Here is a 26,597-nt window from a genome sequence, read left to right as displayed (position 1 = left end):
ATTGCCTCTACATGCCAAAATTGAGCAAGAAGGAAAAAGGTTTTAGGATGAACAAGCTATTCAAAATAATTAATATGACACAAACAGAAACAAAACTAACATGCACTGGATTTCATTCATCTATTTTTAAGATCACTAAGTAACTACATACATATTTACAAACAATAAAACGCATACAAATTAATCATAACCACAAGGGTAGAAAAAATTCCAGACCATAAAGAAAAAAACCACGACACAGTTCATCATGAGGCATCACTTTGAACTCAGAATATTATTCAGTGACAATTGAAGTCCTGGATTTTCTGGGCGGCCAAACTAATATTCAAGCTGCAATTCATCTCCATGCTTCTTCTTTTCTTCACCATACCCACCATATTGACCTTCCCACTAATCTTTGTATAGCTCTTTAAACCCAAAACTCCTGAGCTAACATCACTGCCTACTCCTTCAATCTTTACCTCCACCACAACACTAAACTTCTTGCTCTTCCTCAACTTTATAGAACCTTTAGAAATTGTGCCTTGACCAACTGTAGCACCCCCATAGGAAATGACCACAGCACTTTCATCATACTTGAACCCTCCCCAGTTCTGATTCTTCACCAAAATTTCTTGACTCACAGTCATGTTGATGGTGGAGGGTGTAGACACCAATCCCACGTTCAGATTCTCCACAGTGGTTGAATCCAACTTGATGGTCGGATCCTTAAAGCGAAACATAGTGAGGCAAAGCACACTTAGAACAACAACTTGAAGCAGAACAACTGCGATTCCAATCCCACAGTACTTGATTCTTCTCCTCCCTCTTGTCATATCCTTTGGATAAAGAATCTTCAACTCTTCATCTTCTGCTTCTATTACTCTCCTGGAACCAGTCAATTGATTAATACGTACTTGATGCTCCTTCTTCTCCCCCTCCATGTTTTGATACAGTTCTTCAGAAGCTGAAGACAACAGAAGAGGGTGCTTTTTTCTTTGTTGCTCTAATTTGCTGGCGCCAAAGTGAAGAACGCGTACAATGACTTTGAAGTTCTGATATGAAACATACAAGCACAAAATGGCAAAAACGATGTTTTTCTTGGAGATTGCCGTTGCCTTTGTTGAATAACAAAAACGATGGACTTGTTTTTGCAGGGTATTTGACTTTGACAGTAGCCATCGGAAGTCTTACAGGGGATTAGATCACCAGACCTAAACCGAAATATAATATAAAGATCGGTCATATCACTCATATGTTGTCATTGGAAAATTCTTAATTCTTCTTAATTGCTAAACAATCACCACAAGGAAATTAACTGGTGCAGATTATGAAGTTTAATATTTAGAATGAGGAGGAGCAGGTGGAGAGGATATGAAGCTGAAAACAGAGGAGACAAAAAAGAGGACGAAAAGTTTGGAGATGCGGGGTATCGATCCCCGTACCTCTCGCATGCTAAGCGAGCGCTCTACATCCCCTAACGTTATCAAGGCCAAGCTATACTAAAACTGGAGTGTAGAGAGGACGGACGGTTTTAATTTTTTAAGCGAATGATGTCGACCACGGAAGGAAACCTTTCCAGGATCAACTCTAGGATTTCTGTTGGGAGCTCATGCCATTTTGATGCAGTTTCTGCTAGGCGCGACCTCCTCCTTCGTCCGCTAAATCGCATTTTCTTCCCCATCTTTGTATCTGAAGATGCATGAATTCTGACTTTGTTTTTAGGGTTAGGGTTTGCTTCTTATTATTATTTTTTTATATAGCTTTTAGGATTCTCTTCCTAATAGATTTGCATTTTCATAATATTCTCAACTTGTTGACGAGTGGGCTGGGTCACTTATGGTCGACTTCTTGATTATTCTGTGCAATTTTGGCGTATAACAACAAGCACACCAGTAAGATCATAATCAATGTAAAACTACTAGTTCATGAGTTGAACTCCTAATTTTCTACTTGCAATATAATCACTGTCATTAAATGGAAAAATGTTCATGTAGTATTAATTTGACACTTTTTTTTTTGCCTATTTCAATGACACATCTCAAAATGTGTCAGATTCAACACAAAATAACCAAACATTTGCCCAATTAGTACAAACATTATTGTTTTATATATATTTTTAGACTAGTTTACCCTCACATATTAAACAATCATAAAGAGATAAAGTTGATGAGAGAGTACACTAGACCGGAACCTCACTGAACTCTGGCCGCTGATTGCCAGACTTCAGTCACAGGAATAAAATACTGATCCCTAGTACCCGTAATAAATTTTGAGTCACTGATGGTTGGAATCGAGTTTTCAAAATAGGGTAAATATATTGATTTTGAATCTTTGATCATAAGCGACTGGTAAATATAAGAGAAAATTAGAGATAAACCCGATTTTAGAGCCCCTTTTTAAAACTAAACCCATACACTATTTTTCTTTTGATTTAAACCCAATTCATATGTATAATAAGCATTTATTATTGTTATTTTTATTCTTCTTTTCCTGTCTTCACCTTCTTGCCCTTCAGATTGACTAAAGCAAAATTTGGTATTTTCTTAATTTCAACATAAGTTTGAATTTTGAATATTAAACTAAAATTTAGCTCGATTTGAATGCATCATAATCAATTACATTATGACTTTCTTGATTTTGTACCTTAAGTAGGTGTGTGTGTGTGTGTATATATATACATATACTTCTGATAGATTTTTATTTCCTAATGTGTAGGTAATTTGTTTACAGATAAAATATCATATTTTATCTAGAGTTTAGAGTCTCATTTCATATGAATCATGAGAAGAACTTTTACTTGCTTCAAAGAAATTAAGGGAAGAAGGCAAGCATCGATAGTTTTTCTTACATGTGACTCAACGGGCTGATTGATAATCGGAGAACTACTCTAAAAGAAAAGACAGGGTTGGAGAAACAGAAGAAATGACTCAAATGAGAGTAACAGTTTTGCATATTCACTTTTAAACTCATATTTAGTGTCTTTTTACATGCACGAATGATATCTGATTATAAGGTACATAGTGATCTTGTTCTTTGTTAACTTTTTTTTAGGTATATTATTATGATCAAGATAGTTTTTTACTCATAGTTATTTGCATTTCTAATTTACCTATTATGTAGAGCTTGAGTAATATAACCTTCAAACTAAAACATAGGTATAATGTAGTGACAAATCTAATGAAGAGGTATAAAAAAAATTGGAGTCTAATACATAGGTATCAAACGAAAAGAAATATAAAAATAAATTTCCTACACACGAGATGATTTTCAAAACCTCAAGTTAACTACAAAAAGTATCAAATTAGATATCTTATGCATATAGGTAAAAACTACCTATATATACATATCTTCTATAAATCGAAATTCATTTTCACCTAACTTTTTCTTAAGTTTTATTAAAAAGTTACATGATTTTCTCAATAATTATGAAATTGATTCAAAAAAATAATTCATAATTAAGGTAATTAAGACATAAAGTCAATTAAGAACAACGTAAATTAAGACTAGGAATTACAATTTTGTGATTAAAATATTAATATAGTAAGCTTAATTTATGGAATTTGGTACATAATTTGCAACATGGATTGAATGGAAGCTATAATTAAGCGATTTAAAAACATCTGATTGTTATTTGTATTAGTGGCAAGAAAAGTAATTTTGATCAAAAGCAGGTTTAGTTTCTTATATCAAATAATTTCTTTTTCTCTTTTCATTCAACCTAATTAAAAGAGTTGTAGAGGTGGGTTTATTTTAAAATGAGTGTTGATTTTTTTGGTATATAATGAATTACCCCTAAATATAAACCCAAAGAGTTGTTGACTAGTAAAAATTGTACAATATTATAGTCTATATAAAGCTGGGAATCAAAATAGTACATGAACCAACATTCCTTCTTACATCTTCGGTCTCCTTCAAGGTTATGCAGAGTTTTCTTCGCACTTTGAGATCCTTCTTCGTTTAGGTAATGAAATTGCCTGATTTTTTTAACACAAATAAGATTTCGTCACCTAGGTGTAGACACATGAAATTTAATGAGGTAAATTATCTTCGTTAAAAAATTAAATCGACCAAGAGCCCGACAAAATTGCACACATGGCCAAAAGTCAACAAAGTTAGTGCGGATCTGAATAAAACTCGTGTCAGCACATAAACGGATGATCATAATCAAAACTACGTGATTCCGAAAATTGAATGTCATTTACGATTCGAAATGGTAATCGGACATTTAATTAAATTAATAAATTCCTTAACGGTTATAATTAAGTCAATTATTTTCTGATTAATTTAGTTATGAGGATAACTAATTTAAAATTAATAAGAAAATAATATTTCTTTAATTATACAATTAAAGAATTTATTATTTTTAGTGTCATTAAAATATTCTATAAAATAGAAACTTTGACACTATAAATACCCCTTTCAACATAAAGAGATGAAGGATTTCTAGACTGGAGAAGAAGAGAGAAAATCACTTGAGCAAGATCACTCTCGACAAATCCTGAAGTCTCTCAAGTCCACGAAGAATCATCAAGCGGCTAAATCGCTCGTTCTTCATCAAACCCAAATCCAAACTCAAGTCCACGAAGAATCATCAAGCGGCCAAATCGCTCGTTCTTCATCAAATCCAAATCCAAATCAAACTTAAATTCTCAAGATCAAGTGCATGTCACCCTTGAGCCAAGTCATATACGGAGATAGAATCAGAGGAGTTCACAAAGATTGTAACCCCGCGGTTGATATTCAATAAATCACATTTTATTTGTACACGTGTCTGCATTCTCTTATTAGTTTTCAGATTATTGTTCTACAAATTGACACGCCCAGTGAGACATTTTTGGTCTCTCATCTCATTCTCCGAAGAAATCAAATCCGTTTGTGCGATGGCTTCCAAGAACAACCAAGTCGTTCCACCGAAGAAATCCAAGTCCACAACCGCGAGGTTAAGCAGAGAGGCTGAGCTGGTCAAGAAGTCCAAGCAAACATCCTCCAAATCAAAGAGTGAACCGATTGCCCTTGTCACCCGGAGCGTGGCTAGAGCTCAACCCACGACGTTCATGGCACTTGCTAGTAAGCCTCGTCAACCAGTCATCACCTTGGAGAGCTTGAGAGCAATAGAGCATGCCTCTCAAAACGGGAAGAAGCAAGTGTCAAAGGAGAAGGAGCCAGGTGAGCAATCTCTTCTACCCATTCATGGTGATGACCCTATATTTGGAGACGTTTTCTTTGATGAAAAATCAAGCACGACATCATACCATGGAAGTCCCAAAGAAGATGGCCATATCCTAGAAGACGTTTTCTCTGATGACGAATCAAGCACGGTATCATACCACAGAAGTCCCAAAGAAGATGGCGATAACTTTCATTCTATGACACATGAATCCTCTTCTGACAATGCGCAGGTCTTGGTGACGAGGGCATCCACAGTCGAGGAGCAACTCTCCAATCTGTTGGAGATAGTTGAAAAGCTCACCCGAACGGTTGAAGAAAAGGATGTGCAAATCGCTGAGCTCTATAGCAAGTTGGAAGACCACAATGATGAGAACTCCACCAAAGGGTCGCCTGGCAGGAGCAAAGTAAATAAAAAGGGAGAAACGTCCAAGAACGATGGCAGCTCGCTTGGTTCCTTGTCACTCCAGCAATTGCAAGACATCATCACCAACTGAACTCGGGCTCAATAAGGAGGTCCTTCTCGTGACTCCATCACTTACTCCAAACCTTACACGAAGAGGATCGACAGCTTAAGGATGCCGCTGGGGTATCAGCCACCAAATTTCCAACAATTTGAAGGTAAAGGAAACCCAAAACAACATGTTGCCCACTTCGTGGAGACTTGCAGTAACGCCGCAACAAAAGGCGATCACCTTGTCAAGCAGTTTGTTTGCTCGTTGAAGGGAAATGCCTTCGAGTGGTATACAGACTTAGAGCCGGAGTATGTTGACAGTTGGGACCAAATGGAGCGCGAGTTCCTTAATCGATTCTATAGTACGAGGCAGACGGTGAGCATGATGGAGCTAACTAACACGAAGCAACGGAAGGATGAACACGCGATCGGCTACATCAATAGATGGCGCTCACTTAACCTTGATTGCAAGGATCGACTGTCAGAGGTGTCAGCCGTTGAAATGTGCAGCCAAGGCATGCACTTTGATTTGTTATACATCTTGCAAGGAATCAAGCCTTGTTCTTTCGAAGAGTTGGCTACTCGATCCCACGACATGGAGCTAAGCTTGGCAAGTCATAAAGAAAAGAATGAAACCCTGGTCCACCAACGAAAATACAAAGCCTTCGGAAGCAGATTTGACAAGGTTGTGAATAAGCCTTCAAAAGAATCAATGGTCGTCAATACTGCACCGGTTAAGATCTCTACGCGGGATAAGAAAGAGTTTAATAAGGTTGAACCTCCTCGAACCTACGATAGGAGTAAACGCACGTTAAAGGAGATGGAGCGAAAGACGTACCTGTTCCCAGACTCTGATGTGGCGGGCATGTTAGAGGATATGCTCGAAAACAAGATAATAGAGCTTCCGGAGTGCAAACGTCCAGAAGGAATGCATCGAGTCAACGATCCGAAGTACTGCAAATATCATCGCCTCGTTAGTCACCCTATAGAGAAGTGCTTTGTTCTTAAGGATTTGATAATGATCCTCGCCAAACAAGGGAAGATTCAGCTGGACGTTGATGACGTTGCTGAAGTCAATTGCACTACCGTAATATTCGGGTCGTTCGAGCCAGTTCCACTCACTTTTCACCTGATAAAAGCACCGTTCTGTTTCACAAATGAGGCGCGCTAACATAAGAAGACCGAAGAAGTTAAAGAATGTCCTGCTTTCACGCCTATCCTCCAAGTTGCCTCTAATGTCGATGACGAAGGATGGATATTGGTCACTCGGAGAAGAACTCGCAAAGGTATGATACCAAACTCACCGGTTGCCCGACCAAGCCATAAGAAATTACCTCCATGACGGGAGGAGAACGGACGAGGACGTTTTGAGATAAAAGTTGTTCCATGTTTGTGGAAGCCTCTTCGCCGGAACTTGTCAAGAGAACACTTGCCGACAAAACAACCGAATGTCACTTCAATGGCAACAAGTTGTGAAGTCAGCTCCAAAGAAGACGAGAAGCATGAAGTAAGAGAAATAGGCGCAAGTCAAGTGTTAAAGAAGAATGAGGTGTTGAAACAATTGGAGAGTCTACATTTCCAACTTAGCCTCTCTGACTTTATGCAATTGCCAAAATCAACGAGATGCGCGCTTGTGGAGTTGCTTATCGACGTAGGAAAACACTCCACAAGCATGAATGAATGTGGCGCGTGTGATGCATATTGTGATACCATTCACTTCACAGATGATGACCTCCAACTGGGCTCTAAGCCGCATAATCGGCTTTTTTTTGTGACAGGGTACATGCGAGAGCGGAAGTTGAATCGTATACTCATAGATGGAGGGTCAGTAGTAAATATCATGCCCAAGTCAACCATGTCTCAACTCAGCATCAATGTTGATGAGTTATCAAGGAGTCGTCTCATGATCCAAGGTTTCAACCAAGGAGGACAAAGAGCGATAGGGATGATCAGACTAGACATGGACATCAGAGAGCTAAAATCAAACACCTTGTTTCATGTCATCGATGCGAAGACCTCATACAACTTGTTGTTGGGACGACCATGGGTACATGAAAACGGCATCATGCCATCCACTTTACATCAATACTTCAAGTTCTATCGCGGAGGTGTGAAAACCGTGGTAGGAGATACCAAACCTTTCACGGAAGATGAATCATACTTTGCGGATTCTAAATTCTACACAGATGAGGAGTCAATGAAAGAAGTCCTCCCGGTCGGGAGTACCCTCAACGGGGAAAGTCGCTAAAGTTAGGGAGAATGATGCCAAATCAAAAGACATTGAGCTTCATGGTGAAGTGTCGCAAAAAGTCTCATCTGAAGTGGCAACATCGTCTGCAGAAAGAAAAGCCAGCCATGCCTCTTCGGTCATTCGCTATGTTCCGAAGTCTAGACGAAGGGAGGGGGAGTCTCCATTTGTGGGAACAAAGTCACAAGAGTTCCCACGAAGATTAGAAGAGGATGATGTGAAATTTTTTAGGGAGGAGTCAACATTGCCATTAATAAAGGTGAGTAACCGAAATCCCACAAAACAGTCATTAAAGGGGTTTGTCAAACCAATTCAAGGTAAGACGGAACATGGATCGCTGCCCAAGAAAAGAACAAATGAAGGGTTCGATCCCAACGCATACAAGCTGTTAGAAAAGGCCTGATACGACTTTGGTTCATCAAGCACAAAGGACGACCAGACTGCAGCAAGGATGGCGCATGAACTCGATGAGTCACAAAAGAAGTTAAGAGTGCAAGGGGCAATAGTTGATTCTTCTAAAGCTGGTCTCGGTTTCACTTCAAGCAAGCCAATCAGAATTTCAGGAATGAGGAGGGCGGAGCGAGCCAATGTGCAACATATCAGTGTCGAGGTAGTTGAAGAGAAGAGTCAAGAGTTTCAGTCAACACCTTGCATTTCGTCGTTCGATCGCATTCGTCCAAATTCCCGAAGAACAACATCTGAACGCATTGAAGGATCAATCACAAGGGTGACGGTTTCTAACCGTGTGAACATGATTAATAAGAAAATAATATTGCTTTAATTATATAATTAAAGAATTTATTATTTTTAGTGTCATTAAAATATTCTACAAAATAGAAACTTTGACACTATAAATACCCATTTCAACATAAAGAGATTGAGGATTTCTAGACTGGAGAAGAAGAGAGAAAATCACTTGAGCAAGATCACTTTCGACAAATCTTGAAGTCTCTCAAGTCCACGAAGATCATCAAGTCCACGAAGAATCATCAAGCGGCTAAATCGCTCGTTCTTCATCAAACCCAAATCCAAACTCAAGTCCACGAAGAATCATCAAGCGGTTAAATCGCTCGTTCTTCATCAAACTCAAATCCAAACTCAAGTCCACGAAGAATCATCAAGCGGCCAAATCGCTCGTTCTTCATCAAATCCAAATCCAAATCAAACTCAAATTCTCAAGATCAAGTGTACGTCACCCTTGAGCCAAGTCATATACGGAGATAGAATCAGAGTAGTTCACAAAGATTGTAACCCCGCGCTTGATATTTAATAAATCACATTTTATTTGTACACGTGTCTACATTCTATTATTGGTTTTCAGATTATCATTCTACACTAGGGTTTCCACATTCTCCTAGTTTTTATGTGTCACATTAAGCTTCTGCACAAAAACCTGGGATTCTTGTTGTCATTGCATTTCACCACTCATAAAAATCTAACCCATCATGGATTCAACCAATGAAGTATGATGGAATGATTCCTTAGGAACAGAACATTCAATAGCCATGGATCTAACCGGATATGATTACCTGCAGTCCAAGCATAGAGTGACGATCTATCAGAGGATGATGCATATAGATGGTCATTATGAAACATACTTCTTCATATTATGGACTTCTGTTGTATCAAATGATCTAAATATCACTTATCGACATCATATCAGTTTTTAAAATATAAAAAATTGGGATATATCAAGATATATCATAATATATTGGATTTGCTAATTTTTAATTAAATTTAATATATTTATGAATTTTACTACAAATAAGTATCAAATAAAAATACATAAATAGTTTCAAATAATAATAAAAAGTGTCTAAATAAGGATTGAAGCAGACATGCAGTGATTTAGCTTCATATATAAAATTGGAGGTTTCATTTGATGATGTTTTTTCCTTCCCTGATTAAGGTTTCAACATTCGAATATGAATATGAAGTTTTTGTGTTATATGAAAATGAAGTTTTTAATTGATTTGAGGCACAACTTGTCTCAATTTTAAGTTTAGACTTTTTTTCCTCACAAAAGTAAAATGATAACATTATTTTTTGAAATAAAATAAAAAAATGTCCGATATATTGGATCAAAATCAAATTGACCTGATATATTAAATTTTGATTATGAAATTAGCGTTGACCGATAACTTGAAAGGATATGGAGGATATAATATCGTTTTCTTAATTTTACCGATATATCGGGATATTTAGAACATAGGTTGTATCAATCTTTGAATATATTCCTTTCAAAGCAAATAAAAAAAAGTATACCTAGAAGTAAAACAGCAAGAAGAATGTTCTTGTTGCTAGACGGATTAGATGAAACAATAGCTTTACAAGTTCCAGATCTAAAAGATCCAATATCTGGGAGTTGACTACAAACTCTTGAAAGCGAATATCCCTGGCCGATATCCCTGGCCACCTCTACCGTTATAAAGGACCGGCCACCCATATGAGGAACCCACACAGTGTGCATTAGGAAAATATTTAAACACATTCTTTGATTTTGTAAAATGTCTTCTCTATAGGATCAAAGAGGCATGTGTATTGTCTCTTGTGAGCTCAATAAATTTGAAACATGATACATCACTACTACACAGAACCAGACCCACACGAGGAACCCACATCAATAAATTTGGAAAACGCCGTGAAAACCATTCCATGATGCTTTTGGATGGCATGCTTAGACGTCGTAGAAACCAGCGTCGTGCTTTTAAAGATTGATTCATGGAATTTTTAAAATACCATAGAAAAGATCAGAGCTGGGAGTTGAAGCTCGGAAGACTCCTTTGTTAGTGTGAAGATCAACTTGAACAGTAGGGACTCGTTCGCTATCGAGGATTTGCAGAGCTTTGACATTGGTTAACACTGACAGAATCGCCTTCTTCATATGATTCGACTGCAGATTATTCATTTAACAACACAAATCACACACAAGACTTGAACCAAAATTCAAAGAAAGCAAAAGAGAGAGAGAGAGAGAATTACGATGAAGAGGACGAGATCGGGGGCTTTGGTGTAGACGGCAACATTGACAACGTCTTCGATTTTACGGGAGAAAAGGTGATTATTGAGATGCTCTTAGACTAATATTTTTTCTTCTTTCTTGTTGATTTTTCAATATGAAATTGCAGAAGAGCTAGACCCTAATTTTTGGATTAAGGAGTGAGAAATGAAGATGCTTAAGTGAGAGAGGGGATATTCTTTTTTTGTTTTTGGAAGATATAGTGCAGACAATTTGAAGCAATCGGAACTCAGTTACAAAAAGAAGCGAAATTGAATCTAGGGCTTACAGGCGAACGAATCAGCTTTATCGGTTTGGGTTTGGGATTCTTTGGGTGGAACAATAGGAAGGCGATCGAGAAAAAGACAAAGCGGAGAGATTCTTTGGGTTCTAAAGATTTGGGGTTCGGGATTATAAAGGATTTTAGTGTTTGAGGAGAGAGAGAGAGAGAGAGAGAGAGAGAGAGAGAGAGAGAGAGAGAGAGAGAGAGAGAGAGAGAGAGAGAGAGAGAGAGAGAGAGAGATTGGGTGATTGATTTTTTTCCATTCATCCTTACAATGAAAAACGCAAAAGTGAAAATAAAAGACTCGCCTCATATTTGATATTTATGACATTCACAAACGCCGTGCACTTAAATTATTACCATAGCGTTTGTCAAACGCCATCAAATAACATTAGCACTTAAATTTTCAGATCTTCAATGGCGTTTATAAAATGCCATAAACTTAGCTTTGAGATATGAATTCGAAAATTTAATGGCGTTTTCTTTTAAAAAAACGCCATTAAAAGTCTTTTAACGACTTTTTTTTAAACGTCATGCCTCCAATACCATTGATGGCCATATGTGTAGTAGTGCATGGATTTTGAGGCAGACTATAATATGAGGCAAATGTATATAATTTTGCAACGGATCTCCAAGGGGAACAAACAACTTTGAAACGATTGATGTCCAAGATTGAGGGAAGCTTTTTACAGTACAACTCTAGGAGTTCTGTGCGGAGTTGAGACCACTTTGGTGCTCTTTTGTCTCGGTGCGAGCGTCTCCTTTTATTATGAAGGTGTGAATCTCTTCTCATTAGAATTGTGAGTTTGGGTGAGTTGATCGAGGTTTAGGATTTTTACGAAATTTTCCAAACGAACATCTTCACCTCTAAGTTTTTCCTCTGAATGGAGGTACATACATGGGCGGATCCAACATGTAGGTTGGTAGGGCTCCAGCCCAACCAAGAATTATGATATAAGTCAATTAACATGTGATAAGTAGACATGGATGAGTGGGTAATAGACTTGGCTAACTACTTTCTCCAATATGTAGCCCACTAGAGTTCGAATCTACTGGCATGCATTTTTTCTTAATTAAAGGCTGAGTGAGCTCAAACTGAATAATGTACTTCACTTTATAAATTTTGGATCTATTTGAGGAATAAACCTCAATTCTTTAGAGAATAATTGCATTTTCTCTCTCACAAGAAGGTTTATGTTTAGGTTACAAGCAAAACATAACTTTTGATTTATACTTCTTATTTTCATCAAAAATTCTTAATTTCTTGAATGATATATTACCATAGTGTCTACAATTCTTTCAGACCCTTATTTATTTTATTTTCTTGCATCAAAATAAATTTTATATGTTAGGTAATTTGCTTACTATTTATTGTACTAGTTATATTTTCTCTAATAATTTCAGCCAACAAGGAAAAAAATTTCAAGCTCACCTCACCTATGAATCCTGGATGATATATATATATATATAGTCCATATCCAGAGTGAACATTCACTCTGAAATTTCAGAGTGAAGTTTCAATTTTAGCACACTTTTCGGTCAAATATTTTCACCATAAGCGATTCAATATTTAGATATGCTATTCAAGATCATCTCTATAAAGTTTCATCCAATTTGACAATAATTTGAGCTTTCAAAATTGAGATTTACACGAACGGTTCACGTTGAACAGTTTTAATTCATTCATTGATTTAATCTAATTTCAATACCTTAACGATGTCCGAATTAGATGAAATTTTGTAGAGATGATTTTGAATAAAATATCTAAATATTGAATCGCTCATGCTGAAAAAATTTGACCGAAAAGTGTGCCAAAATTGGAACTTCACTCTGAAATTTCAGAGTAAAGGTTCACTCTAGATAGAGACTATATATATATATATATATATATATATATATATATATATATATATTCATATCTTATGTCAAGAGAACCATGTGTTTACCAGGTCCAACAAGTACTATATAGGGCCAAATTATTGTGATCCAGTTGCGTATCGCGTCTCCTAATCCTACTTGAAAGGGAATAAATTAAGAATAGATAAGTCTAAGTCCGATGGTGAAATGGCATAAAAGAACTAGATGCAAGTCTAATACAAGTGATAAGAGATACTTTTGATCCATCAGAATTTGTTAATCATTTATAAAAACATCACTCTGAGTGTGTAATTTTTAATCTCATCTAGTAATGAACCGGATATTCCCGAGTCCAAAAGGGTTATCAATATATATATAAACATCAAACTTAACCCTTGCATCAAAGATGGAGTTCATGCCGACTAAGCACCAACTTTCATTTGCTTCTTAGTGAAGTGTTTTATTGTTTTCCGCTCCAACGCATGCATCACCAACTCTTCAAGATCTGATCCATCAGATTGCTAAACAACTCGGAGATTTTGGCCTCACCTTGTTGGCAAGGAAGTGGTAGAGAGATGTTGCCGATGATAGGAAGGTGAACTGTGAGTCGGAGATCGACACGGTAGTCGATGTTTGCATCTACAGAAATGTCATTTGCCAATTTTATAGGCATACTAAATGGCACCTTCGCTAACACAAACAATATAGACTCTGCTCCTGCCTTCATATACACAGGCTCCTTCAGTTTCCCCAGTATAGGTTCACTGCACATAAAGGTGAAACATTCAAATAGAATTTTAATTAAATAGCTAACCATCGGTGTTGACAGTAGCAGTTTAAGAAAGCCAACAATTACGCAATCTCATAAAAAAGGTTCAACAATCTAGTCACACGATGGTTCACACTTTTTTTTTTAATTTCAAAAACACGATATTGATCGAACCTGCCACTGATTTTCATTTTGAAGGAGGCTTGACTGACAGGCATAGAAAACCAAAATGAGTTGTACACAGAAATCTTGAAAAGGAGATCTATGGAGTCGAAGTATATATTCTCGAGTTGAAGGTCTACAATAAGCGCAGACCTCCTCTGCATCTCAACTATCCTCGTCAAAACATAACCCCTAACTTTCGTCACAATATAATTCTTGGCAATACCCAAAAACTCCCACACTTTCAAATACAGAGATCTTAAAAGCTTCACTGTTGACAACGAACACAGAGACATGATCAGACATCTATTGAAATCGATTTTGTGAGCTTTGTTGTCATGCTCCTATGGCCAAAGTCAAGCTAATTTATATGCGTGGATGCACAACTTTGGACTACAGAAATGATGCTTTCCTTGCAACTCTCCTCTTTACAATCCCAAAATATACATAAAGAACTAGTTCTACTAGAATTTGATCTTTATATTCATACAGAAGCAATTTTGTGGAAGTTTCCTTGATTAATAGGACAGTCATATTCCTCATTCCTTTCCCATCTAATCAAATTGCCCAGTTTTGGTACAATGCCACTGTTATCCCCTGCTCTGACCTCTTAAATGTTTTTGGAGAAGAACAAAGTACCAAGCTTTTTTGCAGGAGAAGTTTCATACTTCTCACAACTAAAGTTTTCCATTTCTAAGACTTCTTACAAGAAGAGTTCCATACTTTAGAAAAATTATTCAAGTTCTATAATTTGGCATAGTGGCATTCACCTCATTATCTTGTGCTTCATTCTAGTATTGTTGGATACAACGAGGTAGTTATTGAAAAGTGACAATCTAGGAATAGTGCAGATGTTAATCACAAAAGCATGTACCAAACAAGTTTGGCATGGATGTACACACAAATCCGTAAACCACAATTCATTTCTATAACTTCATAAATTTATTGTCAAGATTTCATCCTTGTAGACTTGTAGTTACAACTCCAATACATTTTTACTCACAAACAGCTGAACAGATTCAGGAGTCGGGGTGTTCCAGACGCCAAGCGCATCTTTTCGACTTCAAACATAAAGGAAATCTTAATATGAAGCACAACATACAAAGATAAAAGATGCTCAAAACATGGGGAGCTCAACCAAAGAAGCTGTTGAGGCTGGGAAGCTTGATCTCTCCCTTCTTGGACAGAGGCATGGTGAAATTCCCAATCACAGGAAGGTCAATGGTGAGACCCAATATCAACTCATAATCAATATCCCAATCTGCCCCAACATCCTTCACCAAGGTCGCCAACACACTATGTGGCACCTTCACTGGCACCTCCAGAAGAGTAACATCGTTTCCCTTAATTGATCCGGGGTCCGGAACTGTCCCAGATGCAATCTCCCTGAATCGAAATCAATCATAATTAATCAAACCAAGTTTTCTTCTACGTCAAGCAATCAAACCCAATTAGAAAATGAACGTAACGGAATAATATTGTGAATTTGTCATTGGTACCTGCCAGCACATCTGAGCTTGTAGGTGATCTCGCAAATAGGGATGGAGTGATCATAAGGGTTTTTAACATGGACCTTGCCGACGTACTCCGCAGCATCGAAGCTCGCCTTCCTGAAGTCAACATCTGTGAGATCTGCCTCTGGCTTCTCCACTTTGCCCAGTTTCTCAGTCACAAAGTTCGAGGCCTTGCCAAATAACTGAGCCATTTTTTCTGAAGTAACAAAAAGAGAGAGGGAAGAGGATGTGGTGATATTTAAGCCGGCGAGATAGAGAGTGGTTCAGGAATTTGAGTTGTGATCGCGTGATTTATACACAGAGGGTGGTATGGTGTATAGTAATGGAAGATGTGGGTTCGTGACATGTGGCGATTAGAAGACGCGTGACGGTGTACGTGTCAGCTCGTGTTGGCTCCATGTTTAGAGATCTGTAAATCCGGCCGACAACAATTTGGATATTTTCTTCATTCTCGTTATCGTTCACCGTGAAGAGAGTCGGGGTCTGGGCAGCTACGAGGGGACCCCGACTGGGAGCCTTGCTCTCATGTGGTCACGGCCTTTCCCATCCGATTGGTGATTATTATCGCTTTGGGCTTTGGCTTAGAAATATCATATACATTTTTAGTCCATGTAAGGCAAGGCAACCAATCTCTGTTTATGAGAAACGAGAATGTACATACACCTCGTAGAGTAGTAGACATACGATCACATCAGCTAATGCAGGAGTATGCTACAATACATACCAGTAATACCACGAAAACAAGTTCGTTATTCAACTAACTTCAAAATATGAAAAAGAAGAAAAAAAATCCGAAAACAACGTCCAAACAAGCGGACGATCTAATCCTGCAACGTAACTAACAAAAGCATAAAAAAGATCCATACTCTTGTACGATAGTAGACCAAAGCATATGCAGTTGTGCACTGACGAGTTTGACGCCTAAGACTTTACAGTTGACGTTTTTACTCAGCAATCAGGGAGTAGCTTTAATCTAGCAGTCATATAATTAAGCTAAAGATGTCACTCCTCAAATAGCTCAAAACATGCCTATGAGAAGGAGAAGCAGAAGATGTCGTTGATGCAGACACACCCGAGCAGCATGAGTTGCCGTTGCTGCGAATGCTAAACCAAAAAGGCAGAAACCCAACCTCAAAGTCAGGTCCCAAGTAGAAACCTTTATCAGAGTTGAGAGAGCCGCGCCTTTTCCAACTTACAAGGCACCCCTGAAGATGTCTTATGACCGGCACGCATGTAACCGACGTCCTCGACTGCGGCATGGAGCCCCAGCATAGGGTTTCAGTATATAAGAGGTTTTCCATCACGTTCTCACTTTATTTGGTATAGATGGATACATATTGATTTCAATGCGGAAATGTAGATGTTTTTTATCGTTGATATGACAACTTATATAGCTTGTGAAATAATTCCAGTGATTACTAAAAGCTATAAAAGTCATTTTCTAATCTCTAGTCATCACGGGTATCATTCGAATCAAAATTCCCTTAAAAAAAAGTAGACAAAAAGTTTTTGTTTTTGTTGAATATAGGGCTGGTGCGGCAGTTCTCAAGGCTTCAATAGACCGAAAGTTTACATGCGTTCATGACTTGAAGCTGAATTGGAACAAGTACAAAATGAAGGTTCAACAAAAAGTAATTATGGGAGAAAATGATGAGGAAAAGAATAACCTAAGGCTGAACGTAGATTGCTTTCTTCATCACCGAAGAAAATTAATGAGAGTTCACATATAACGATCTCTTCCAAATTAATGATCGATTATTTCTTTGGTCTACCAATAAGAGTTTTCACAAATAGCTCGATCGTTGATTCGTTCGTAAGTAACAAAGGTTCTCTAACACTTCCTTTAGTTACTTGGTCTTCAGGCTATTAATCTGAATCCTTATCTTTTTCTTTCCGATCTTTCTCTCTCTCTTTTGGATCCTTCTTCTCCTCATTTGCTCCAAATACTAACTCCTTTAAAGTGGGAAGCTTGATCTGACCTTTACTGGATAGTGGTATGGTAATGTTCCCAATTACGGGAAGGTCAATGATGAGACCCAGTTCCAACTCATAATCAATGTCCCAGTCTGTAGCAATATCCTTGACCAAAGTAACTATAATACTGTGTGGCACCTTCACCGGCACATCGACCAGAGTATCGCCGCTTGCCTTTAACGATCCAGGGTCTGGAATTCTCCCCGAAGCAATCACACTGCACAACAGTATATCACATTAAACAGATCAGAAACAAAACTAAAAATAGTTTTGGATGGAAAATTTACATTGAAGAAATCCTTTGACAGTGCCCACTATCTTTTGTTGTGGTCTTGGATGAGGTTCCATGTTTGTATCCCTAACTTCTTTTCCAAGACAAGGAAAAGGGATATAGATTCTTCTTTAAGTTTGTATACGGCTTCCAATGTCTCGAATTTCAAGTTGAAATTTTGAGCCAATATATTTCTTAATACTGTAAATTTTTAATAAACTAAAATCATAATTGTCCGCAATCATAAACTGTAGCTATCTTTATTCAAAGAAGAGACTGACATGTACAGATAAAGAGTTTAGATTTTGAAGGTCCAATGTGAATATTAACATAAATATGAATGTGTCAAATTCATGAACAGTAAATTGAACACCTATTGTCAATATAAACGAACATAATGATGGAACCAATAAGCAAGCAAATGTAGAGCTTGCTTGTGGTATCCATACCAATTCGAGCGCAGATCGTGAAGTCTGAAAACCTTTTAACATGCAATAAGTTCAATATGCTAATAGGGTAAAAATACATGACGTCATTTTACATATCCTACGTTTTCCTTTGAAAATCTTGACATCAAAATTAAATCCTAGCGTCTGGTGGCACGCAAGATATCCATTTAAAAATAGTCTGTAGGATTTTGCGAAATAACAAATGCTGGATCGATGGCATATAGCTCTAGCAGCCAGAAACATATTTCCGCTATACAAATCTTCAATTTTCACTCTTTACATCTAACCTCATATTGATACTATTGTGATAGCACGGCAGCACATGTTTCATATACATATATAGATACATATATCCTACATTCTTCAACACCAGCACCAAATCGATGTGTATTTTGATTCCCATTCAAGAGTTGACTGAATAATTAAAGTTGGCAATGGGGGTGTAATGAGGAAATACCTGCCAATGCTTTTGAGGGTGTAATCGATCTCGCAGATGGGGATGGAATGCGAATAGGGATTTGTGACGTTAACCTTGGCAAGGTAATCTGCAGAATCAAAGCTCACCTTCATGAAATCAACATCGACCAGACTTGCCTCTGGCGTTGGCACATTCGCTATCTTCTCTGCAACATAGTTCTTCGCCTTGTCTAGCAACGACGCCTCCGTCTTAGTCTCCTTGGCCTCCTCCTTAACCTCTTCCTTCACCTCCTCCGTCGACTTAAACATGCTCATCAATGACCTATCCCTCTTACCCTCCGCCTCCACCATAATCTCCTTCTTCGACTCCTCCGTCGGCTTAGACATTTTTCAAAGCAGAATTGCAGAAACCAATCAAGAGATAGAGAGATAGAAATTGAGAAAATTGTTAACTCTTTAGCCAGGATTTGTGTGTGTGTGTATATATATATATATATATATATATATGGCTTTTAATGAATCATTTTGACGAATTTCAATTTATTATTTGAGTCAGGGTTGAGATCTCCTTCCATATCTTACGGGTGGAGAGTGATGAGTGAGGAAATGAGTGATATGGCTGTGTTTTAGGTCAAATGAAGCCTTTCCATGTACGTACGCTACACCAACCAATTTTCCTCTTTTTCATTCTTACGTTTTTTCAAATTATTTAACTGACATTATTGTTTTTAACTTTTCTTGTAAACATAGGAATACATTGCAAACACCATTGGCAATTGGCATCATATTTATATGGTTTCGTTTTAAAGGAAGTGTAAGATTCGATCCCAGTCTGATGATTTACTATACAATAATCGTCATATATAAGAAGAATATATATAATCAAAGTTTGACACACCTATCATGTGACTAACATGCTAGCTAGTTAGGATCGATCGTATCCCAAATTAAAATGCTCGACAGATGCTAGTCCTTCACATTTTGTGAAGATGGCATTTTGTTTACATGATATCTTATTCAGCACTTTCCAAGTTAAGTTTGATTCGAAAAATCATTTGAGAGTGTGATTTTTCAATTCGAGTGTTATAGATGGCGGCAGATCCTAGAGTCGATCATGTTCTTGTGTCTCATTTCTTAAAGAAGAAATATTCACACACCTGAGTCACAGACACTCCTTTCTCAAAACATTTGTTGATCGATCATTTTCTTCGCTCATGTTTCATACTTGTGAGATAAACATCGCGCGATATTGTTGTGGGAGAAAATCTATTAAAAGTTTTTAATTATATTATAGAGAAAATGAAAATAGTATATATACAAATACAATGATGGCATAGACTAGCTCATATTTTGGTATATATAATTATCATTAGTTTAACATGCATGTATTTCGTACGTGATTTGGATTTGGGTACAGTATAAAACTATAAAATTACAAGTTCACATGATCATCTTTTCCGTTTTCGTGCAACACGCTTACATGCAATATAAAAAGCAGAGACGTGATTTACTGATATGTATATATAGGAACTTGAGAAATTAATGAGAACCGTATAACAGGTGAATGTCTGAAAAATAAATAACCCTATACTTTTATTGGTGCCATAAGCTGAAAGAAGGAGGTTGGAGATTTCAGATTTGATCTTGGTTGGTGAAGGGGTTACACTGCTATAACAGTTAAAGTGAAAAGTCATAATCACAGTACGTACGTATGTATAGCAAACCTTAGGAAGCTATATACACATACAATATATAACTAGAACCTAGAGAGGAATTGCATTTGTCTCAAAAGAGGAGTTAGGGTTTCCATCAGTTTTTCGCAGGGATGATTGTGAGTTCCTTCATATGTCGTCACCACGATGCTCGTGTCTTTTGATAGCCTCTGAATCTGCTTTTTCACATTACATGTGTGATGCGTGCAGCGATAGTAACTCCTATATATGACCATGTTTAATGTCAAAGAAAGAATCAGATATATATGATCGATATATTTATGCTCAACGCAATGAAGAAGACAGATCATATATACGTACGAACACGTACAACTTGCTAATGTTTTAAACAATTGGCTTCAAATTGCCACAACATATACCCCTATGAGTTATTGTGAGTGTATTGATATATAGTCTAGTTCATACGGTTCATTAGGACTACAAATCCCATATGTTTCATATGTTGTACATACTGATCATATTTTCCAGGACCAGACCTATACACATAATTATGTACATAATTTACTTGTTCGAACAAGAAGAAGTTCAACGTTTTCTATATAAAAAAAACACCATATATAGGACCAAACATGTAACAAGATTTTTAATTGTCTCTAGCAGTACTCTAACTTGATTAATTTTCGATCTTTTCAGTATGTAAAAGCGTTGAGGAACGTGATATTCATATACTTTTTCTCTGACTTGAAACATTTTTACTCACTATTATATATGTAACTATCTACTCATGAGTTACCTAATCGATCCAACTATTGGAGCTCTACAATCTAGATGAATATCTTCATGAAAAGTATATATAAGCAAAAATGTACTAATTTATAACTCAATGAATTAACCTGGGATATACGCTGTTCTTAACAGCTTTTTGTCCATATTTTCTCCAACGGTAGCCGTCGTCAAGAATATCATCAGCACTCCGAGTCTGAAATGCAAACCTAGGCCGAGTAGCTTTCCTCATCTTATAACCACCACCTTTCCTCTTTTTACCCCTTTGTTCCCGATCATCATCACCCTCGATAGCATTCTCACCTGCGGAGCCAGAGGCAGTAGTAAGATGCACCCTACCCGGCACAGCCCTGTAGTTATTAATCTGATCATTACTGAGTAGCCCATGATGACCTGCTTGACCAGAGAGAAGACTAATCCAGTCAATGTCCAGAGGGTTTAGGACTTGATGACCATGAGGCTGTAGAAGAGGAAGAGGAGGAGGGTTCAATCCTGATGGTGTGAAGAGCTGGTAGGAAGGGTTTTGCGGCGGCAAGATTAATGGTAAAGATAGCAGTGATGTCGATGATGAGGTTGGAGGTGGATTCATATGTTCTTGACCTCCTTCCATAATTGGAAGGTATATATGCTGAAATGAAGTGCGAATGATCGATGATAAAAGAGCAGATCGAGAAGTGAGAATGTTGGATTCTGGATTATATATAAAGCTTTCAATTAAGAATTAGATCAAGGTGGTGGAAGGTGAGAAGAAGTTGGACTTACCCACTTTCAATGTGTGTGTGTGTGAGAGAGAGAGAGAGAGAGAGAGAGAGAGAGAGAGAGAGAGATTAATTGTAGTTTTGGGGGTTGGAAGGTGGCTTATAATCTTGAAGACTTAAAATGAGGGAGATGGTTGTTTCTATGTATGGTTTTAGCAGTACTTGATCCGTATCGATCTTTGAATTCTTGTAGTGCCCTAGGGGAAAAGGCCAAAGCCAACTACATCTCAACTACTTCTGTTCAACTGCCCCCTCGATCAGTTCTGAAAAGGATCGGAGAATAGGAGACGTGCCTTACCGTACATATCGTTATCATCTATGCATGCATTTGCATGGTCTCTCTCTCTCTCTCTCTCTCTCTCTCTCTCTCTCTCAAACAGGGGAAGGTCGGAAGGTGTTAATTTATGTGGATTGTATATGTTGGGAGCTTAGTTTAATCAGGACAAATGTTCCAAATTACTGGTCACAAACTTTAGTTTGATTAAATACTTTTTACCAACCTAGAGAGACCCAGGAGGAAAAATGTCATATATGGCATTTCTGCACAACTGATCCTAACGAATGAAAATATCTAGTATTACCATTAACTGTTTTCGAGCAACACCATTCTTGTCGATGCTATTAAGAATGCTTCATGTATTATATAATTAGATTGATCATGAAAAAAGAATAAGTAATGAATAATGAGTGGTATATCATATGTACGTAGTTATCTACGGGAGAATAGAGTGACTAGCATCACCATGTTTGATCGATTAGCTTCATTCGCAGATAGATCTCATCAACTTAATAAATAAATAATTAAAGAACAAAAATAAAAAAACTAACCAAAACTCATTTTTCGTACTTATAGTGCATACTGTGCATCAGATCATTTAGATGTCTAGACGTATTTATATATACTACGTGTTACAGGCCGGGATCGTATTAGCTACAATGCATGTTAAATATTTCAATGCTCTTTTACTTCTTCTTCTTCTTTTTGTTTTGTTTTTGTTTTTGTTTGAAGAAACCTACAATGCTCTTCAAGTTCAGACATAATAAATAGTCATGTTCTACAAATACTAAAGACACCACCGATATATGTGAATTTCAAATGACCCATAAAATCACATCATCATGTAGGTGTGATCAAACATAACCAGCCTAATTGCTCGATAACAATCGCTTATACTTTTTCTTATATATAGTTGACACTGGCCATCACATATCTATTTCTTATTATCCTTTTAATTGTAGTAACCCCTCACCATTGTATTGTGATGTTTTTCAGTTAAATTTTACCCTTCTAAAACGGCACATGCATGTAATGTTCTGAAAAATTATTAATTTAGCTTCTTTTTTTCTTTTTTTTGGATACATTATAAAAATGTATTATCTCCCAACTTATATTAGAAAAATGTCATTATTTATAAATTAATTATAAAAAGGTCATCACATTTAAGTGAAAATTAGAAAAATGTCAACAAAATTAGAAAAAAATCACTTTAAACATATTTTATGAACTGTTTTGCCCTTTTTCATTTTTTTCCTTCTTATTCTAATTTCGGCCATAACTTTCCCGTTCGACGATAGATTTTGACGAAATTAGTACCGTTAGAAAGATCTCGCTCCTCTCTTTCATTTGATATACTACCCACTCCGAATCGACCAACCGTACAAAACGCAACAACCATTGCAAATGGTTGCCGCCATCAATGGCGGTGCTCCAAGCAATTCGGCGAAACTGAAGTTTAAGGTTCCCTAATTCTAGCTATTCTCTTCATTCTGAGCATACTTATACCAATCTCATTTGAATTTTAACAAAATTTCGCATATTTCCACATTTCCTCTCGGCATGTCACACTTACTGTCACAAACATTGTCACACTACCTCTTACACTAACTGTCACACCTACTGTCACAACAACTATCACACCCACCGTCACAGAAGCTGTCACACTATCTATTTACACTAACTGTCACACTCATTGTCACACCTAATGTCACAACCACTGTCACACACATTGCTCATGTCACAACCACAACCCCTGTCACAACCTCTGTCACAACTTCTATCACACTAGCTGTCACAACCACTATCACACCCCTTGTCACAACCCATGTCATAACCAATATCACACTACATGTCACAAACCCTATCACACTATATACATGTCACAACCACTGTCTCACTACCTATCACAATCACAGTCACATTCACACTTTTTGTCACAATATCTGTCACAGTCGTTGTCACACTGTTTTATGTGACTATGTTGTAAAAAAAATGAAGAAGAAAAAGAATGACTAGAATTAACGTACGTTGTCACACCTCCTGTCACACTAACTGTCACACCCGTTGTCACACATGTTGTCACAATTACTGTCATACTACTTGTCACACATATTGTCACAACTACTGTCACACATGCTGTCACAACCACGGTCACATCTGCTGTCACAATCACGGTCACACATGCTGTCACAACCACGGTCACACTACCTTATTGTGAAAGACTAGTTTGGTCTGACCACCATATCCAGATTGTGTGCGATCATAACAACGCTTACCCTGAGTAGCCAAACTATCCTTACCCTTCTTGTACTACATAACCTTGAGAAGCACACCTTGCTCTTGCAGTAGGTCTTCTTTGTATTGAGAACGTTCACCTATGACATTCCAACTCCAATTACTATTCCTCTACTCCATTTCAAAATAATCAACCACAAATACAACAACAAAACACAGGCATCAACTTGTATTGTTTTAGAAACTTTGATGCGATAGTAGCCGCCGACGTCATCATTTTTGCTCCCACTGATGCCTCCCTTTTGCACCGTCGACATGATCTGAATGACGTCGTACACCGACACGCTCCGCCTCCACTTGTCCCTCTTTGCCTCTTCCTCTCCTTCTCCGATGACAACTCCTCCCCACCATCACTCCTTCCCAGACCTTTGAGGGTCACAACCACCGCGTCTCCAACCTTGCCTTCTCCTCCGACAACCACCTCAGCGAGGCATGCTGGTGAATCCTCGAAGCGTTGAGACGTCAACAAGAAAGCTACAGTGAAGGCCCAGATCGAATAGCGATTTGATTCGGTCAAATTAAATGACACAAATTGTAATTTATGAGAAATATATGGGCAATGCTTTAAGCTTTTTTTACATCTGACTTTTTTATAATTTTAAAAACTTGCTTGAGTTTTTTTATAAATTAAGGTGTTTAAATGGACTTTTTTATAACAAGCCCTTTTTTTTAGAAGATAACTCTTAATTTAGCTTAGTGATCTTGGTCGTGAGAATTCACTAGTCAATCCATTGACTCAGAAGTCAAGACTTTAACGGTTAAGATTGAATTAATCTAACGGTTTAGCATTTCTGACGGTTTCATTAGAAAGTTTTTGATTAAATTGTTTTTTAATGTGGGATTAGTGGCTTGCCTGCCACGCTAATCACACAACCATTTGCCAGCAAGAAACTTTCCTCATATTTATCCTTTTCCGATAGGGATTAGGATTTCCACATTCCATATACCACCGCCTTTCCTATAATCATAAACACCGGACCTGATCATTCTCCTACCCACAAAATACATTCGCTTTGGTTTTCAAACAGAGCAGAGGGAGAGAGAGTGGGAGGAAAGAAGGGAGTAGTTTGTTGCAAGAAGAAGTAGAGATTGAGAGAAGTGCAGAGTGATATGAAGAGGAAGGCAGAAGTGAGTTTTGGTTCGGGTTGCAAGTGGATCAGAGGAAAGAAGATTGGAGAAGGAGGGTTTGGCTCCGTGTTTTTGCATTTTCAAAGCTACCTTAATATCGGAGAAGATGACATGCCCGAGGCGATGGCCGTGAAATCGGCAAAGATCAAGGATGCCGGTTCTATTCGACACGAGTTGGAGGTCTTTAGGGAGTTGAATAACAAGGGTGGGTTATGTCCCTTCATCATTGATCACTTCGATGAAGAGGTGACGTTGAGTGACGACGGGGAAGAAGTCTATAACCTAGCCTTGGAAGTCGCTTGGGGAAGCCTTGCCAGGTTGTTAAAGATTGTCCGTACTGGGTTACCAGAATCCAATGTGAGGAGGTACGCCGGCGACATTCTTAGAGGGGTCAAACACATGCACAACAATGGGTATGTTCACTGTGATCTGAAACCCGATAATATCTTGCTTGTGGAAAAAGACGAGGGCTTTCCCTTTGTGGCCAAAGTCGGCGACTTGGGGTTGGCCAAGAAGAATGAGGTTCGAGGATCGTGGAGAGGCACGCCCATCTATTTGTCACCGGAGACTGTCGCAAACAATGTGCAGGAACATACCAGTGATATATGGGCATTTGGGTTAATTGTTCTTGAAATGCTTACCGGCGAGCGCCCCCGGATTCATTTCTATGATGATGAGAGTGATACACTCTACAAAGTTGATGGAATCAAGCCTAAAATACCTGATTCAATCTCAAGTCTTGCTAGGGAGTTTCTGGAGTTTTGCCTAGCCGAGGAAACTTGGGAAAGGTGGTCAGCCTAGGAGCTTCTATATCATCCGTTTGTCAGAGATATTGATAGGTCTTCGTAGTTAGTAGTAATGTTAAAGAGTGATTCAAATTTCATTTTGTAGGTTCATGAAACGGTGTTGTAATGATTCTAGTCCTACTTTCTGTAGGATTTAGAAGAAATCTATTTCCTGTGTGTTACTACTGTTTCTTCTCGTTTTAAGGTTAAGTTGAACTTCCTTTGATGCAAATGAAAATGCCACTAGAAAGAAACCATCAAAAACTCCACATGCCTTATAAGTTATAACGCATGGATGTCACAGTGCCTGTTCGCATAACATCTGCATTTCTTATTGGGGGATACCTTCAGTTA

The 26,597-nt window shown here is 37.7% G+C and overlaps 6 protein-coding genes across 6 annotated transcripts; 1 reads left to right on the top strand and 5 right to left on the bottom strand.

The window, feature by feature from the left end:
* Positions 1 to 278: 278 nt before the first annotated feature.
* Positions 279 to 923, bottom strand: LOC126803649 (uncharacterized). Its single transcript, XM_050531419.1, has one exon. It carries the CDS (start codon positions 921 to 923, stop codon positions 279 to 281), a length of 645 nt encoding a protein of 214 aa, XP_050387376.1.
* A 12,263-nt stretch (positions 924 to 13,186) lies between these two features.
* LOC126803981 (desiccation protectant protein Lea14 homolog) lies at positions 13,187 to 14,341 on the bottom strand. The gene is made up of 2 exons (XM_050531720.1): positions 13,932 to 14,341; positions 13,187 to 13,752 (listed from the first exon to the last, which is right to left on the bottom strand). The coding sequence occupies exons 1-2, from the start codon at positions 14,213 to 14,215 to the stop codon at positions 13,476 to 13,478; spliced, it is 561 nt and encodes a 186-aa protein (XP_050387677.1). The 5' UTR covers positions 14,216 to 14,341; the 3' UTR covers positions 13,187 to 13,475.
* Positions 14,342 to 14,849: 508 nt separating this feature from the next.
* LOC126803984 (desiccation protectant protein Lea14 homolog) lies at positions 14,850 to 15,706 on the bottom strand. The gene is made up of 2 exons (XM_050531724.1): positions 15,419 to 15,706; positions 14,850 to 15,305 (listed from the first exon to the last, which is right to left on the bottom strand). The coding sequence occupies exons 1-2, from the start codon at positions 15,622 to 15,624 to the stop codon at positions 15,053 to 15,055; spliced, it is 459 nt and encodes a 152-aa protein (XP_050387681.1). The 5' UTR covers positions 15,625 to 15,706; the 3' UTR covers positions 14,850 to 15,052.
* Positions 15,707 to 17,299: 1,593 nt separating this feature from the next.
* Positions 17,300 to 18,931, bottom strand: LOC126803648 (desiccation protectant protein Lea14 homolog). Its single transcript, XM_050531418.1, has 2 exons — positions 18,585 to 18,931; positions 17,300 to 17,624 (listed from the first exon to the last, which is right to left on the bottom strand). Exons 1-2 carry the CDS (start codon positions 18,929 to 18,931, stop codon positions 17,300 to 17,302), a joined length of 672 nt encoding a protein of 223 aa, XP_050387375.1.
* Positions 18,932 to 20,080: 1,149 nt separating this feature from the next.
* On the bottom strand, positions 20,081 to 21,637 carry LOC126803975 (probable WRKY transcription factor 56). Its single transcript, XM_050531716.1, has 2 exons — positions 21,111 to 21,637; positions 20,081 to 20,478 (listed from the first exon to the last, which is right to left on the bottom strand). Exons 1-2 carry the CDS (start codon positions 21,608 to 21,610, stop codon positions 20,301 to 20,303), a joined length of 678 nt encoding a protein of 225 aa, XP_050387673.1. The 5' UTR covers positions 21,611 to 21,637; the 3' UTR covers positions 20,081 to 20,300.
* Positions 21,638 to 25,440: 3,803 nt separating this feature from the next.
* On the top strand, positions 25,441 to 26,259 carry LOC126803647 (mitogen-activated protein kinase kinase kinase 20-like). The gene has a single exon (XM_050531417.1). It carries the CDS (start codon positions 25,441 to 25,443, stop codon positions 26,257 to 26,259), a length of 819 nt encoding a protein of 272 aa, XP_050387374.1.
* The last annotated feature ends 338 nt before the right edge of the window (positions 26,260 to 26,597 follow it).

Source organism: Argentina anserina, chromosome 7, assembly GCF_933775445.1.
Source record: "Argentina anserina chromosome 7, drPotAnse1.1, whole genome shotgun sequence".
Lineage (NCBI taxonomy): Eukaryota > Viridiplantae > Streptophyta > Magnoliopsida > Rosales > Rosaceae > Argentina > Argentina anserina.
Note: the sequence above shows the minus strand (reverse complement) of the source record. Positions and strands in the feature narration are given on the sequence as shown.